The following is an 18,201-nucleotide window of genomic DNA, read 5'->3' on the forward strand; positions in this document are numbered from 1 at the left end:
GAAATGTAAGTCTTAGTTCTCCCACTAAAGGTTGCAACCTTGATTTCTTTTTTAAATAAATTATTATACATAATAGAATATTTCAAATATTTTCATGGTTAATTAGAGAAAAAAGAAGTAATTGAACTCTTCTTCTTTTTCTTCTTTAATTATTAATTAATGAGACACTTCTGTTGACACCTTGACTGTAACAGTGAAAGTGAACATTTATAATCATGTGCGTGACGATTCCTACCAAGGGTTCGCAACCTCGATTTTTTTTTAAATAAAATGTTTCAAATATTTTCTTGGTTAATTAGGAAGAAAGAGTAAAAGCGATTGAACTCTTTTTTCTTTTAAACTTATTAATTAATGAAACACATCTGTTAACACACTTTGATTGTCACAGTGAAAGTGGACATGTGCATACAGACAGTTTGCTGTTTGTAAGGATACCAATAATTAATTTTCCAATTTAAGGTTCCAATTTCCTACCATAATAGCAATGTTATTCAAAATTGATGTTCTTCTTTGCTTTTACATTGGATTTCAGGTATTGGTAATTGAATCGTGATTAATAATTTATTGATCAGTTATGAAAATTTGATTAAAACGAAATTTCTGCAACACTCTTCCTACAACAGAATTGACTACGATTGCAATCGGAGCCAAGGTTCGTTCACCCTAGCCGATTATGCGAATACGCAAACCGAACGATAAGCGTGGTAACCTAGATTAATCGAACCGCATAAATCACATCCTACTTGTTCGTCTTTGACGGCCAATATTTTCCTTCCACTGTCGCGGTTATCGTTCGTCCACGAAAATCGAGTTTTCCATCGTGGCGTCAGCTGAGCGTAAACAATTGTGTCTGACCCCATGATCCTCCAACGCTGGTACTCATTAATTTTATCGAAGATACCGCAATACTTTCTCTGAATCTGTTACACTTATCGTCTACTTTTGCGCATCAATCCGAGACATTTCTGTCTTCCTTCTACCAACGATCAATTATTTCTTGAAATCAAATCTTTTTCTAATTCTGGATAAGTAAAGCATAAAGGTGTCATTGATCACCTGGATTTAATCAAAATTTAAAATATCTCACGAATTATTCATTATTTTTACTCTGTATCTTAATACTTTTTTGTGTAGAATATTTCAAAATATTGATTTACGTAAAAAAAATATACTGTTTCATTCAAAAAAATAATATAATGATTAAATGCATACTCATCGTTGCACTTATAAAAGACACCACTTATCTTCTTACCACAATATTTTTTTTAATTGCATTAAGGAACGAGTTACGACTTGTAATAATTACCACTTTACATTAAAAAAGAAATTAAATGAAAACATTGTAAGAACTGTTTCTCTGTTATCAAAAAATCCAGAAATTTATGAAACCGATATGATCGAACGCAAATGTAACTCGATGTGCAAATTACCATTGAAATCGGTTATTAAGATTAAACCTCACTAACAAGTGGCTACAAAATGCTCAAACTTCTCCCCGTATCCTTAATGTTTCCCAACCACGAGTTCGAGCAACGAAATTCCTTTTCTTTTTTACGTTCACACACGTCCGTTCAAGAGTACAGTCACGGATCAACGATTAAGCGATGATAATTAGTAAATTAATTAGCGAAAGGCGGCGAGTTTAACGAGTCGTTCCGACCGCCTGGAGATGACAGGCTCTCCCGAGGGAGTAGATAAGAAAAACTTCAAATTCAGACACCGTTTCAATGTTAACGACGTACACCTTTTTCATTGGCGTGGAAACCGACAGCTGTATCATTATTTAACCAATTGCTGCGAGAAAATCGGTCATCTGTTGCTATGACGATCAAATTTTCGATTAGTTCCAGCCAAATAAATTCATAACCTCCAGTTACCACAAAAACAAGGAAGTTCCATTCGTTTCCGTGATCAAAGAGTTTCATAATTCAGGGATAATGGAGAATTTTCATTTCTGTTATGGAGAAAAATTGTTAATTTAATTTTATGGGAGCATCTACTCGTAATAAAAATTAGGACGATGTTCTTTGTTTCGACAGTAAAGCGCACTGTCTCGAAATTATGCGTGGATTTTAAAATTTTTGTCAAGTCTAGCGTTTTTTTGTTCTTTTGCGAACGCTCGCTGAATTTTGCCGATTTTTCATTTTGTGTATTTTTCTACTTCAGAAATTGCGGGGTTGAATTTTATACGCATTAAAAAGTCTGTATTTATAATTATGGAAACTTCAGAACATGAGTTTGAAAGTTAAATATTTTCTTTAGATTTTCAGGAAAAAATTACGCAATTTTATTAACAGAAAATCCAATCTTTTAAACAAAATTTCATTAAAAAAATACACTGTACTTGAACAGTATGTCTGTTGTTTTAAATAAATTACAACCTATCCCAGTTCTTAGAATCACTTCGTAAATTACTATTGGGTTGTTACATACGAACACGATTTCATGACAGAAAAGTATTGCAAAACGTAATTGAAGTTTAATAAAAAACGACTACGTACGTTGAAATCTCCCGCTTAGTGAAAGGGTTAAATCGATTACCGAAATTTCACACTTCTTCGTGGAAGAACGTTAATTTATCGAGCTCTCGAGTCGAACAATACGCTTACTCGACGCGTGTGTTGGAGCAGATCGCGATATTTATAAGCTGGTAGCCGGGCCAGGCTAAAGAGGCCAGAAGCGTATTAAAGCGTATTTCAGCGAGGCTCGAACGAGGCGAATTAAACAATACCAGCCGAATAATCGAACGCTCGACTCGAGCGTGCTCGAGGCGAGTACTTTGGTCGTTGAAAATCGAACAAAGAGACAGTTTTCTTTTTTCTTCTTTACCCGACGATTAATTATTCGACACCGTCGCACTCGAGCATCCAGTAAAATCTCTAGGGGGAGAACAAAACTCGCCGGCCAATATTCCATGCATTTATTTTCCCACTTTTCTATGCCTCTCCGCGCAAAGAGCTTATTACCATTGAAACTGAACCCGGAAAACGGATGAACCGTGCGATAATTCGGACAGGTCGATCGTTCTGCATAGATAGACGCTTAACGAGTCGGACTGCTACGTAATTAGCGTTTCGATAATGGTATCAGTATTGTCGGTCGTGAACGAATGTGATTCAACCGTGAAAATAGACCTGCCTTTGAAATCGTGATTTCTTTTTTCATTTAGTAATCAATGAAATTAAAGATCTTTGGTTTTTCAATTATAACAGTGATAATTCTCTATTTTCTTATTTTAGAAAATATTTTTCTAGCCTACGCTAAATTACAGCAAAAATCATTTCTATTGTATTGAAACGTTGACTGTTAATTTTACAAATTTAATTATAAAATGGTGTAGTACCTACTTATATTTCAAAGTAAACAAATAATTTATTATATTAAAAGGTTGACTGTCAATTTTACAAACTTAATTATAAAATGGTATAGTACTTTCTTTTCAAAGATTTGGGACACAATTGACCCAGCTCTCCCTATTCGAATATTGTAAACATTTATAGTTCTGAATTTCATTTTATTGCAAGGGGTTGAATCTGATGGACGAAAAATCGGAAATGGCAACGTTCGTTCTGAAAGCATGCACCAGTGAAGAGAAGTGTTTTGCATGGTCATTACACGTGACAAAGTGCACGTTGACACAGCAATATTTTTTCACGAAACTCTAACAACAATTTTCTATCGTGCTTAATTGGCTGCCGATACGTGGAGCGAGGCGAACGACCGTCACAATGAAACTCCAACCTCTCTCGTACATGGTGCGTGTTGCAATTACCGCGACAATTTTCAGGCGCTATAGTCTGTAAATTGATTTCCAGTATCATCAATGATAAAAAAAAAGAAAAATAATTGTTGTGAGAATCGAAAAAATAATCCTTCAACAATTTTTAACCCTTCGTGGGCAAGCTGGGTCGTTTATGTCTGAAACAAATTTCAACTTTTGGATGGCGGACCATGGAGAGAGCGCCAATTTTAATTGCATTTTGTTTCATATAATTTTCATTTTTTAAATTCTACATTATTTTTTCAAAAATTATTCTTTCAAGATATGAAACGCTCTTGTTTAAAAATTGTATATTTAGGTAATTTTAGATTAATATTTTGTAAATTTGGGTCTTGATTGACCCAGGCTGCTCAAGGGTTGGTATTTGATTCAGATAACGATTATATGTATACTAAAGTACAACCTTCAATAATTATCCCAAAATTATGTCAAATTTTTTGAAAGCCAAGAGCGGTAAGAAAATCAGTCGATGACATAAACGATGATCTTCACTTAAAATTTCAAGTGAAAACATCTGGATATTTAAACATGAATTGCATTTTTTACTTCCAAGTAAGGTTCTTATTATTCCTCGGTTGTGCATATCAAAATGAAAACAATTCGTGAAATTTTGTCGGGACTACATTGCTGCAACCGATCGCCTACGCTTGCAACTTTCTCAGTATATTTTCCTTTCCCGAACAGGAACCTTGTAATTTCTTAGAAAACATTTGCACGTATGTTTGCGAGAAAAATCATAGCCGAAATGAATCGTGTGTCGAGCGTGTGCAAACGAGCGAAACACGAGACACGCTTTAACAAAAGGGGACCCCGTAACCTTCGATCGCGTGCACATGACCCACAGTTTGTTTAATTAACTAATGAGCCCCGCCCTGCGTCACGAAACGTCTCGTTTTAGTTGGCTTTTAGTTTGCACACTAGTGCATCAGCCCTCGGTGTTGCGTGTGCAGTGTGCACGCACCGTCTGAAAGATGTCAGAAAGCGAGGCCAGTCGAGACCCCATCGACGAACTAATCGAAGTTGTTTGAATTTTTATATTTATTTTGTAATCTTTTTGTAGAATCTTGAGTACCGTTTAAACTACTATACTAATAGCAAATGAAGTTTTTGCATTGTTATCTTTAAACAGTAATTATCCCAAAGACAATGTAACTGGAGTGATTAGATAAAAATGGTTGCAGAATGGTTTTTGTAAAATGGAGTACTTAATAGATCGTTAGAAGTAATAGAAAATTCTACTGATGATAAAATCAAAATATTTAACCCTTCATAGGTAAAAATATTTTCTATAACTTCTGTGGGTATCGTGGGTCGTTTATGTTCACGACTAATTCTATTATTGTTTTTGACTTTCAAAAAATCTAACCAAATTATGAGATACTTATCGAAAGCTCTACTTTAACCCTCGGACCATGGAGAGAGCCCCAATTTTAATTTAATTTTGTATTTCATACTAGATTCATTTTCCAAATTTTACACCATATCTCTAAAAATTCTTTCAACACTTGAAATTTGTTTTTAAGAATTATATATCAAACTTTAGGTTAGTATCCTTAATTAGATTAATATCCTTGCAAATGTTTTTGTAAATTTGTGTCCAAGAGTTAAGATATAATCGTTCCTCGAGTCAAATATTTAAATGATTAATTGGAAAAATAAATATTCAGCAGGAATTTGTTTCGGACATAAACGACGCAGTTTGCCCATAAAGGGTTAAATTTTATTATTCTCACTATCATTTCCAATTCATTAAAATTTGAATTTTTCCACTTTATAAGGTGTTCGCGAATGAATTATTTACAGAAAACAAAATATAAATCATTCACATTATCCTCTGTGCGAAAAGGGGTACAGTTGTTACAGTCAACTTAAACGATCGTGCATCAAAGGCAGACGATCCGTGACACAAGCAGCTCAGAGGAAACAGTGAATTTTTTCGTGCAATTAAACAGACCGTCGCATCAGCAGAAAGATCGTAGTCCGCTGGAGAAGTATGTAATTAGGTTAAACGCGACGTAAGAACCTTTAAGGCTGTGTCGCGCGATAAAACAGCTGCGGGGCTCGTTAGTCAGGTCTGCAGTATTACCGTGAAATATAACGACAGTCGCTTTAACTGTGTCGCAAGAAGTCAAGAGTGGACTAATCTACGGTAATAATTTGTCTCGCCAGGAACGTTTCTCTCTTGTTTGGGAGCAATTTTTTGACCGTGCCGCGTTATCCTGTTTGAAATCGAGCAAGGACGTTCACCTAAGAGTCACCTTGCAGTTAGCAATGAACATATATATAATAAAAATTTTTATTATAAGCTAAACTCATGATGGAACAAGAAGATTGAAATTAGTAATTAAACTGAAAATTGAAAATGCATTGCTGCATTGTGTATTCTGCAAAGTTTCTTGCACGAAAACTGATTTATATTCAAGAAGCTTCTATTCTGAATAAATCTCCGCTTTTTAGATTGTTCTTTAATGCATGAAAAGAAGATATTCGAAGTTCGAAGGTCGTCAAGAAACTTTGTTGGATGTTTTGAAAAAATGTTTTCTATTAACCACTGTATAAATATAAAACAACGAAAGTTTACTTTAGAGCAGACAAAATTATTGACCCTTTTTTTACATATTCTAAAAATTGAAAAATACGAACTTTGTTTTAAAATTAATTATATAGAATGCTTTTGTAATCCACCCGATTTGTTTCTTTTTTAATAAAGCATCATTTAATACCTGGAGAAATTTTTCAGAAAATCTCTCCCTTTTATTTCTCACGGTATTAGCATGCGATGTTGATCGCGTGCCACGCTCACAACCACCTTTACGAGCTCGGAAAATAAATTCACCCTCGGCAAGGTAAGAAAGCCATGTCTTGGAATCGTAATAAAATCCACGGGGTGAATTATGGCCGTAGGATGAAGGGGTGACAGTGGAATAAACTCGCGTCGTTATTCGTCAGAAGAAGCTGGAACCTAATACACGACCGGTTCTGGCCTCCGGCAATTTCTGCCTTCAACATTTTCCGCCGGATGTTCCTGCCCGACTAAGAAGAAACAATTTGTCAAAAGAGAATAAATTGGGGTAGCGAAAATGGGCGAAGATGCAAATATCTCCTAAACGTTGAATACATTTTTACTGGCATAATATTGTAACATAATAAAATTGTATGAATTTAACGATCGATGAAATGAAAATTTTAATTAAATTTGAATTTGGTGTAATTGGGTGAAATTAATGAAACGTGTCCAAAATGTGTGATACATGCAAAAATAACATTTGTAATTGTGTAAATTGAATATGTGTAAAATGTTCATAATGAAATTATAAAATTTAAAATAATTTAAAATAATAAAATTATAAAATTTCACAGTATTCTATCTTTTACATATTTTAGTTTTGATTTTTACATGTAACTCATTTGAATAGTCCAGTAAATAATATTTAACTCTTGTGAATCATTAACATTTTTTATCACACCTGAACTATATAATTTGCATATATCAGAAAAAATAATATTTTACTAGATGAATATATTTTTCAAATATCTTTATTAAGTTTTATTAAGAAATTGTTAAATATTGAATTTCTGCGCTGGGTCAATTTAACACGAATGGTGCACAACGATTAAAATATTAGCTATTGAATTATTTTTCAATTCTTACTCCATTGTTCTCCAGGTGAATTCATAAATGTCAACATGGAGAATCTCACACGTGCGAACGAGTTTCTTATCCTCCCAAACGATACGATATCCTCCGGATAGTCGTTTTACGATATCGGTGAGCATAAAGCCGCGGTGTGTTCTTTATCAGCCCACTTTTGCGTCACTCTAAAGGGACAAAACTCGCATTTTCGATCGTTCGCGATTGCTTATCTCTTATCGTTTCGCTAAAGCCCGCTAAACCGCTCTGGGGAAAGGAGTTAAGCGAACGAAAGATTTTCTCTGAACTTCTACACGACGTCAGCTAACTTTGAACGTGGTTGATCGAGCGAAGCAAGAAACACGATCGTCGTGAGACGTGATAAGGTAGATGCAGGTGTTCAGCTCTTCCGATAAAGATGTAGATCGGTTAAATGTATGCTGAATTATACACGTGTAACTGAATTATTAACACGTTAACGGCCACATTAAACGTGCTCCAAATTCTACCAAGCGGTAATTATACTTTTACTGAATTCATTTATCATTTTAATAATATTCTAATTTATATTTTTAACCATTTTCACTCCAAAGCTTTTTAATTTTCATTTCACGAATTTGATAATTATAAACAGAATTTTGCCATTTCTATTTTCGTAAAAATTATATTATGGCAGCGTAATTATTATTCCGAGTGCAAAGAATTCTTTTATTTTAATTTTCCTTTTAACACATTGACTGTCACAGTAGAAAAGACCACGTATAGTCGGGCATACTAAACCTGTAATTATTAAAGAAAGGACCAGTTAATTTTCAAATGTCAGCTTCTAAATCTGTACCTCCCATTATTAATATAGTACTGAAATTATTTAAAGTTTGCTTTCTTTTTTCTTTCACTAATTATTTAATTATACAAAATAATTCTGAATATCTAAAAACACTGTTTTTTAAATTTAATTTAAAAAACAGTGTTTTTAGATATTCAGAATTAAGTAAATAAGAAAATTCCTTACAAAGTGGTTGACAGATCTCTACGGAAATTTTTGATGGTGAGAATCCATGAAAAGAAGATGCCACGCTATTTCGCATCCAAACGACCCAACTTGTCGCGCGTTATCGAATGACGAAGAGGACGCAAAGTTCGTTGTATACATATATGTACCGCAGAGGGGATTTTTCACACTATCGAGCGCGCGCAACGTGCGGTTAGGCGATGACGCGGGTGCGAAACGGGTCTACGACTTTTCTCGAGACGCGGGAGGGCTGCAGCTAGTTGAAAAGATGTCAGATAAGGCTGATGCCGGTGTAGGTGCGAGGCTCGACGCTGCAGTTGCAGCTGCTGTTGCCGCAGAATCGCCGCAGGGGACGAACCGAACGTGACCGGCGATACTAGCCACGACCGAACGTTGCAACACGTTCGACCAACGTCGAATTTTCTACGCTCGATTCTGCTTACGAGACACCCGAGGCTTACCAGCCAAGTCGAAGAGGAAAACTTTTTGACATATGTATGTCAAAAATTCAAAAGAATTAATATCGAGTCACGAAAGAGTAGAAATACTTTAATAAAGGAAATATTATATCACCTAACATTTGTTATGCATTGTATTATAAAATTTAAATTTTGAGAAAAAGGAAAATTATCTTTCCTTATAGTGTATTATTACTGCTTAATGAAGTAATAATAATGTTGCAACCCTTAATTAGAATTATCTTAATGAAACTGAGACTTCATTAAAATGATGGTGTATCAAATGTTTAAAATTAAAAGGTTGAAATTTTCTGAAATATTACCTAAACAGAGGATTAGGTAATAAAAATTGTCAAGAAAATTTATGAACCATGAATCAATCAGCCAGTAGGATCGTAATCGATGCCCGTGAGCGTTCTTCGGCCAATATCCTTCCTGTCGTCCTCGAGGAATCGTTATACATACTCTCTAAAATGTCCATTTCCTATCCACGTAAACCGATAACTATGATTCACGATGTCGAAGAGCCGTTATTGGAAGGAGATGGTCGCGTCGTAACAAATTCTCGGTCGAACAGTTGCAGTTCGCTTTGCCGCGAAATCACGGCGCAAGGTGCAATAAAACACCGGAAATTGCCATTTACCGGCCGGGTCCCCTCTTTCACTGTCCGGAGAAAAGCTCATTAGTCGGTGGCTCGATTTCACGGACGTTACACGACCATTCAGCGACCAGAATTTCTTTCGACGTAACGAGAGAAAAATCAGCCCGCAGCGAGAATATCGTCGACGCAAAAGCGTACTCCTTTTCTTCTTCTTATTTCCAGAAAAAAAAAAACATGCCATAATATCGCGAGATGAGATGTTCCTTTTGTACGCGATATGCCGTCCATCAACTTATTCACCGCACACCGAAATGGAAAAGGGTGGAACGTTAGAAAAACTGTCCTACATACGAGGGTGAACCTGAACGAACAAAGCTGGACGTTCGACATTTTTTGCTCCATAGAAACGTGTCTTTCGGTATAGGATACAAGAGGAGGAAGGAAATTGCAGACAGGACGAGAGACGTCTACTTCTTGCTAGGGGTTGTCAAAATGCTAGCTTACCTTCTAGGTTCGCCATCGAGAACCTATAGCTGTCAATTCTCGGTGTGTTGATGTCCGAGTTGAAAGGCCTGAGGGTCGCTGAGCTCACATTGTCCAGACCCTAAAACATCAATTTAGTTGAATGTTAGTGATGGTAGATAATTATATTCTCGTTTTTCAGCTGAAATATTGTGTAATCCTTAATTTATGAGCAAGGGTTCAAGAGGCACTGATACAATTTCAATACTGTTTCTTTCTTTTTGTATATATTCCCACTGATTTCTATAAATGTTGTTAAACAACGCTATCAGTGAAAAATTTATCTGAATTCTAATTTCATTAATTGGAGGTATAATAATTGTATTTAATTATTTTACTAGAATAATTAATTAAATAATGTTACCATTGAAAAGTGTATCTGTTTCTACTTTAGTATCAGTGCAATAAAAATTCCACTGCACTGATTAAAAATTAATTAATAAAAAATATTTGTCGAATGTTAAGCTTCAAATTGATATACCATAAATACTATTGTACAATACTTTTAACCCTCTATAAATATTATTTATTTATAGTAAAAGAAATAATGATTCCATTCTTCAAAGCATCTATTATAAATCTTTACTGTCTACATTCAGAGCAGTGTTTTGTATCAAGAATATAATGCAATAAGTACGGGATTATAAATTACTATGACAATTATGTTTAGACAAACATATGTGTTCATCGTCTGCAAAGGGTTAATTCATAATTAGAACGTAAAATTTCCGTTCTAAAATTGAATTCTGAATTTCTACTCTAAATCTCATTTGTTCAAACGTCAAGAAGAACCCAATCCACAGAAAACCATCCACAATACAAATTTAGATTTCCTTTCACCCATCAATTCTGCGTTTCAAAATCGTGCGTTCAGTTGAAGGTAAATTTATTTACCACCCCGGAGCGATTGCATTTCACGAAGGAAACACAGAGCCCGTCAAAAGACTGGCAACGGAAGCGGATCTGGAAACGCGAGTTGAATTCATCCCGGCACCTGCTTTCAATGTTCCTAGCTACGAGTCCGCTCGATCGGTAATCCATTTGGTATCCGTTTTACGCTCTCAGCTCAACTGAAAATGCGATTTGCGCGAGACTCTGGATTCGTTCACCCAATTTCCTTCTGGCCAATAATTCCGCTGCTTTCCGATCAGTTTCACGACACCGCTGAGCGCGACGAAATTTCGCGACGCTGCTGTTTTTCACGCGAAAACGGTCGCATCGTGGATGAAATACGGGCCAGAGTTAGCGAGGGTTGCGGTACAGACAACTGGAAAACTTCCAGGCTGTTCAATTGTTTTGTAGCTACGTGGCCTGAACGATAACGACTCGTCGAACCGACGAGTTGGCTCCGATACTGGCTGCCTCTTGTATCGTTCCGCTTCTGGAGAAACTTTATGCAAGGGATGTTTGCACGCTAGTAAGTTTGCCCTTTTCTTGGTGCGCTGGAATGTTATCGAAGAACGTTTTAATATTCGAAATTTTCTTCTCGAACGTGTAGATAATTGTGGAAAATGTTTAACCCTACTTTGAGTGAAACCCCTAACTGGCGAAGTGGGGTCAATTGTTCTATTTCTTCGACTAATTATTAGATAAAAACATAATTGAGCTGAACAGAGATCAAAGTGGATTCAAAATACTCCAATTTTTGAATCTGTTAAAATTTTAATGCTCTAGCACTCAACTGATGTTCAGCTTTTTATATTTTATTAATTTCTTTACTTTTTTCGAGTTAATTAATTTGGCAAATAGACAGCTCAATTATTCTAAAAATACAAATACATAAGTAATAAATTAAAAAATATTGTACGAAGGAAAATTAAACAGACACTTGATCGTAGTGTCTTTAAAAATTTCGTTGTACCTCAAAAACCATATCACCAATTAACACGTTGAATACCGCAGTATTGAAGTTCTAATTATTAAGAATAGGAATAGTTAATTTTCAAATTTCAAAGTTCAAGCTTCCTATTTGCTACTTTACATTATTTTATCTATTTTTTTCCATGGATTTCTTTTAATTATTCAGGCATGTGTAATTTGTGGTGCATGTGTAACTCATCGGTGGCCCCCACGGCATTTAACGTGTTAAGATATTAAATATTAAATAATCATAATAACCATAATTATCAACACTGTCCAACATAAATATATGTGACTTCCATTTATCAAAAATTAAATTTAAATAAAGATATTCAAATTCCAATGAAGATACCGTTGTTTTTCATTAGAAGAAATTCTGTAAATTCTAGCAACAGAATTCTTGTGTCTGTAGAAAAATACATTTCGAAAATTTCTGTCCAGCTCAAAGATCCGCTTCTCTCGCGATGGCGTACGGCTAGCGGACTTCCGCGTTTTGAACCATTAGCTGTAAATAATGCGAGAGAGCCAAGTTGCCTGCTCGGCCGTGTGTGTACATGCAACGTTCTACGGCGGTTAATCAAGCAACAGCTCCACACGGTGAGCACACAATGCCTCTAGCCACGACACATACATACACACACACACACACGTTTGTGACAAAACGTTCCAACGAACAGGAGAAAACTGGGCTGGCCGTGTGTACACCATGTACACGTTCCGCTACGCCCGATAGATCGCCTCTTCTCTTCTCTTCGCCTCACTTCGAGCCTACTCTTTCCTCTCTGTGTGTACCCGAGGGCACACGGGATCCCATGGGTCGTTCTATCGGCGATTCTTCGACGGCTGAGAGCGTGCTTGCGAGTGAAGCGACTGGAAGCGCAGGGGTTGTTCGTAAACGATAGGGTGAAGTCGCTTGAAACTGCTTAGAACGCCTGATAATTACTTTGCAGCCTGATACGGGCACAAAGGACGAGATTCTTGATGTTTTTCAAACGTGTTTATCAGAACAGTTTCAATCTTTCACGCGCTTTCGCATGGAAACTGTCCATTATACGAAGGATACTATCAGCATGTTACTGGAAAGTCTGATACGATATGATGACATAAAATTATTGCAAAATAGCACTTGTCGTATATCAATTTAAAGCTTAAGATTTTGTGCAAATAACTGTATAAATAGTTCGTTAATATTCATAATATAAAAAAAGCTGGGGCTATTTATAGCAAGCGATGATCAATATTGAAACATAGAAAGTTTGTCACGGTTCGATGATATAAAATTGAATAAAAATAAAGCGATTATATGAAAATGGATACATTCACAGATAGCAGTATAATTTTTATGAATTTTCATAGCAGCTTGCTGCATCAAGATCCTGGGAAACTGTGATATCAAAGCATACCAAGCTTGTACATAGCTATGTTACGGATCATTGATCATCAATTTCTAGTTGTAATTCATCGTTCCGACAGGACCAAAGCTGTAAAGCTATTAATATCTTTGATTTGTGTAAGCTGCAATTCGTTTATGCAGTACTACTCCCAGAAGACACAACCATATTTTTCATTACCAAAGTACACTAATTATAATTCCTGCAGAAGCCTCATTTGATTTCGAATATACAAATTTAATAATTTCAATAGGTATACTTTGTTTCACATCAAAATTGCAATTCATAATTTATTCCCTTTTTTGAACATTTCTGTGGGGTCCTATGGATTCAATAATGCCATTGTATCCACGCGATACAATGACCAGTATGCATGTTACGGGTTAAACAGAGGTAAAGAGCAAAATACCCATGAAAAATAAAGAAATGTTCATTTTCGAGATCAGTGAGGCGCATCAAGCCCGATAAATCGAGGCTGGCGAACGAAAAAGGGTCTCGCTCGCGTTACACAGCAGTATCGGCTAGTCTCCCATTGGCTTGACCATTGGTGTGGGTGTGAATGTGGTGAACGACCCGGTAACCACCATTCGGCCAACAGGCACAACAATTAGATTCGAGTGGATAAGCCGACTCTTCCTGTAATGCGAAACTCGTGGATGTTATGCTCGTCGTATCTCTCGCGCATTGTCACGGATATTCAGCCGTGTTATTGACGTGCGCACGGTCAAGATACCACGCCGCGATAAGGCTACGAATTTCTCGAGATACTCTCTTGCCAATTGCCCGCCGAGAAGTTAATCGATCCTCAAAGCAATTCTCGAAAAGCGGCCGAGCACCGAGGTACGGCCGAGCGGAATGTTATCCGTCTGTTGAATGTGCTATTCGAAAAGTATCGGACCGAGTCGAGTTACCGGACGATTCCGGAGAACGAGACAACTATCCAAAGTGAAGGGAACAAGCGTGCACTTGGCGGACTAATATGCAAAATCAACGGACAATTCGGCATGTTTGAACTTTCAGTGTCGCGTTTCTTAGCGGTCTTTATTCTGCGTGGGTCGTTTTAAGCGACGTATGTATATTTATGTCACTGAAAAATGGTAAATGATTGCTGAGACATAATGGAATACTGGAATTTTTTTGAAAGGTTGTTGTATGTTAAATAGATTTCGAAACATAGAAAGTCTGACATAATTTTATGACATAAAAGTGTTACGAAATAGCTCATATGGTATACCAATTTAAAGTTCAGAGTTTGATAAAAATGGGTATATAAAGGTTTCATTAATATTCTTAATATAAAATGGATGATTGTTAAGTAAAGAAAACAATGACCAATTTTGAAATATATAAAATTTTAAATAATTTTATGACATAAAAGTGTTACGAAATAGCTCCTGTGGTATACCAATTTAAAATTCAAAGTTTGATAAAAATGTCTATATAAAGGTTTCATTAATATTCTTAATATAAAATGGCTGATTGTCAGGCAAAACAAACAATGACCAATTTTAAAACGTATAGAATCTGACATAATTTCATGGCATAAAAGTATTGCAAAATAACAAATAAGGTACATAAATTCGAAGCTTAAAATTGAATGAACACAATGACATAAGGTCCCATCAATACTCTTACTACAAAATGGCTAGTTGCTCGTTGAAACAATAGCTTCAGTTTCATATTGTCCATTAGCGAATATTCAATTTCCGTTCGCTTGTATCTCAAAATGGTAATGAATGAATTAATTAATACGAATATCGAGGAAATGTAATACAATGTCAAACCTTCCACGTTTCATATTTGGATATTTTAAAGAATTAAATAATTGCCATTATTAAATTTTATTCCTACAGTCTAAGCCCTCAAGGTGTTAATTACATCTTAAGGGGAGGAAAATTCTAATAATTATTGCAATTAAAACTAAACAGTCTCTTGGGAATTTGACACCCAATTATCAAAGAACTCCATGTCTCCATGAAATAGGAACTTTAAATATTCCATCTAACAATGAACTAGAATCAATCTAACTTCCGTTTGATGTCGCAAAAAAGCAAGTTCCACCCAGAGACATTTCACTGTCAAGAGTTGCTGATCCCTCGAGAACTCCTCCACCGATGATGTAATAATTTCCACACCGCTCGGGAAGTGCCCTTAAATTTTTCATGGCCACAAGTCAAAAAAACTGCGGCGAAAAATGAAAAGAGCAGAAAGCTCGCACTCGTTGAATGTCAGTTTATACTCGAGGAAAGAGAGCCGCGTTTGCTCTCGACTCGACTCCACTTTCTCCTTTCACGCTGCCCTCGAGAGGGCTCGCATTTTTCACGGAAAAAAGCCAAGAGCGGAGAGGCACGAGGCCTGGCGCCAATTTATTTTCCTCGATGCCTCTCGTCGAGCTTTATTACTCGATAGTAAAAGCCGCGTAAAAGATCGAGCTTTCCTTGATTCGACTAACGAACGATGAGAAACTTTCCTCCAGGCTGTTTCGAAGAAATCTACTGAAAAAAAGTCTTGTACGGTGAAGAAAACTTGAAGTTCAATGAAGCGATGGTTCTTTGTTGCATTATAGTAGTTTAATTTATTGGATTTTTGTTGATTGAGAAATTGGAACTTTTATCAATTTCATCCCCTACAGTTTGCTTTGAAAAAAAAATTCCAAGCCTAAATGACGTGCAAATTTATTCAAAATACATTGCAAGAATCCATCATGTATTACAAGAAAAATGGCAAGCTAAAGTAAGAAACATGTCGAGGACATAAAACCACCCCTTCCATCAGGAAATAGCCTGTTATCCAGTACAGGAAGCGGGAAACAACCCCTTGGAAAATGCAAGCGCATTTGTATGCATCCGTGGCATTCGATGCATCAAAAATAGTTAACGAGAAAAATGGGATCAGACTCGAGGCTAAATCTTAATCAACGTTCGAGAAGCTCGCGGATAAATCGAGCTCGTGTTTGAGAATCGAAAAATACCGGGTTATTCACCGGCTAAAGTCAGGATTAGAGGGTTGAAATAAAAGTAAAGAGGAGTCACGTTTCGTGGAAAGTCTGATGAACGATACGTCGAGGGAGAAAAAAAATACCTCGAAATGTATTTAATCCTCTTCTTGGCTCCGAATACGGGAGACACTGACCGAGCGAGAAAAATACGTGATTTGTCACCGTCCCGGCGTATCCCAACCCCCTGTCGCAATGCCGCTTCGTGCCAAGACGTTGTTTTCCCGACGTTTCACGGATAGCGAAGTTCACAGCGACGACGAATAGTTCTTTGTATCAAAATCTTGGTGATACTCTTTCAGAATATCGCGTTATTTCCATGAATGAATACGACGGCAGACTGTGCTGCTTTGAGCGTGAAATTTTGTATAATTTTTTCCTTTAACCCTCCTGTGTTATTCATACTATTATCCTATGACATCTCAAAAGTAGAAACCATAATGAAAATTAAAAATACAGTCCTTATTAAATTTACTTTTTCTAAGAAAAATTTGTCTATGATTAAATAACCTGATAAAAAAGGAAATTCTATTAAACACAATAAAGATAATTATTTTATCCCCCAATAATACTAAATTAGTTTAAAATACAAAATTTTAAATAATTTATTTTTACATTACTGAGAGTTTGGCAGCTTTGAATAATTACTATTTTTCAAATTGAAAGCAATAACAACATTTCAAAATTTTTTCATTACTTTCACGAGGTTCAAAATTGATCTATTTTTACTATTATTTTTTCTAATTTTATTTTTATAGGGAAACGTATCTTCTTGAAGAGAATTCGATTTCCTGCAAAATGTCATCTATCGCGACCAGGAATTCTCGTTTACTTGGTGCAACGGATAGAAGTGTCTCGTTCATTCAGAACATCTTTCCGCGGTATGGCCACTTATTACGTGGAGCAGAGTGTTTTAAGCGTGGAAACCGGTTCGGAAAACGCAATGCTACGCGGAGAGGAAGCGAGTTACAATTTCTCGGAACTCGTTCCACCTGGAACAGCTCCGTTTAAGCGGGGTCTCCTAATACATGCATAATTTCATCTTCCACTTCGTAACCCTGGACTCGACTCTTTTCCTCCCGGCCGGTGTGTCGTTCATGCACCGGTGGGACCATTTTTGGGAAACGTAAGAAGCCGTGTCAGCAATCCGCATAATCAAATGTAAACGAGGACGGTAGCAAGTGGTCGAATTTATGATCCTTCCGACCAGCAAAAGTTTAACCGATGATCCTTGAGAAATCGTACTATATAAATGCATTGCGTTGGGAAATTTATGGAAATCGTATTCAAAACCAAAAAGGAACCTAAATCCTACCGTATTTCCATCTTTATTCCTTTTCATCTGCTTTTTTATCAACACCTTGATTGCCAGGAGTTTAATAAAATAGAATAATTAATTCTCAATCAATGGTGGTTGATTTACGAAACGAATTTTTAAACAAAGGACTTTCGTACATCGGAAAACTAATGCCTAAAAGAAATTAAATTTAAATTCTGAATCATAAGTTGGATCAGCGAAGACTCCGTCAGCTGGAAGTCAAGCAGAGCAAAAGAAAGAAAACTGAATAATATTACTATTACACGAGGAATAATAGAATATTAACGGCTTAAAGTGAAAAATTAAGTGATCGTACCATTAACAAGCACCGCAAACGGATGTACTTATGTAGTACAGCATGGTGTAATTGCTATTATTCAGGATACCATCATTTTTCATTTAAACTCGCCGACTACCATGATCGAGATTTCCAATGCAATTTTGTTGCAGTAATTAATGAAAGAAAAAGGAAGGTCAAATTGTCAAATCAGTTTCCTATATCTACAGTAATTAAGCGGTGAATAAGTTATGAAATGCTATTTAAAATTTCCATTAATTTCGTTTTCAATTATTCAATTATATTAAATATACATCTAGAAGTAATCACCAGTGACACGTAGGATAATCAAAGT

General features: G+C 36.0%; 1 protein-coding gene across 4 annotated transcripts in view; it reads right to left on the reverse strand.

Annotated features, from left to right (window-relative positions):
• LOC117605593 (uncharacterized) overlaps nucleotides 1–18,201 on the reverse strand; it is a 161,398-nt gene that overhangs the window by 12,545 nt on the left and 130,652 nt on the right. For all 4 annotated transcript variants that reach the window (XM_076692114.1, XM_034327110.2, XM_034327112.2 and 1 more), the window contains one exon: nucleotides 9,988–10,087. In XM_076692114.1, coding sequence (XP_076548229.1) covers nucleotides 9,988–10,087 — 100 coding nt within the window. The remainder of the gene's footprint in view (nucleotides 1–9,987; nucleotides 10,088–18,201) is intronic.

This window comes from Osmia lignaria, chromosome 14 (genome assembly GCF_051020975.1).
Source record: "Osmia lignaria lignaria isolate PbOS001 chromosome 14, iyOsmLign1, whole genome shotgun sequence".
NCBI classification, from domain to species: Eukaryota; Metazoa; Arthropoda; class Insecta; order Hymenoptera; family Megachilidae; genus Osmia; species Osmia lignaria.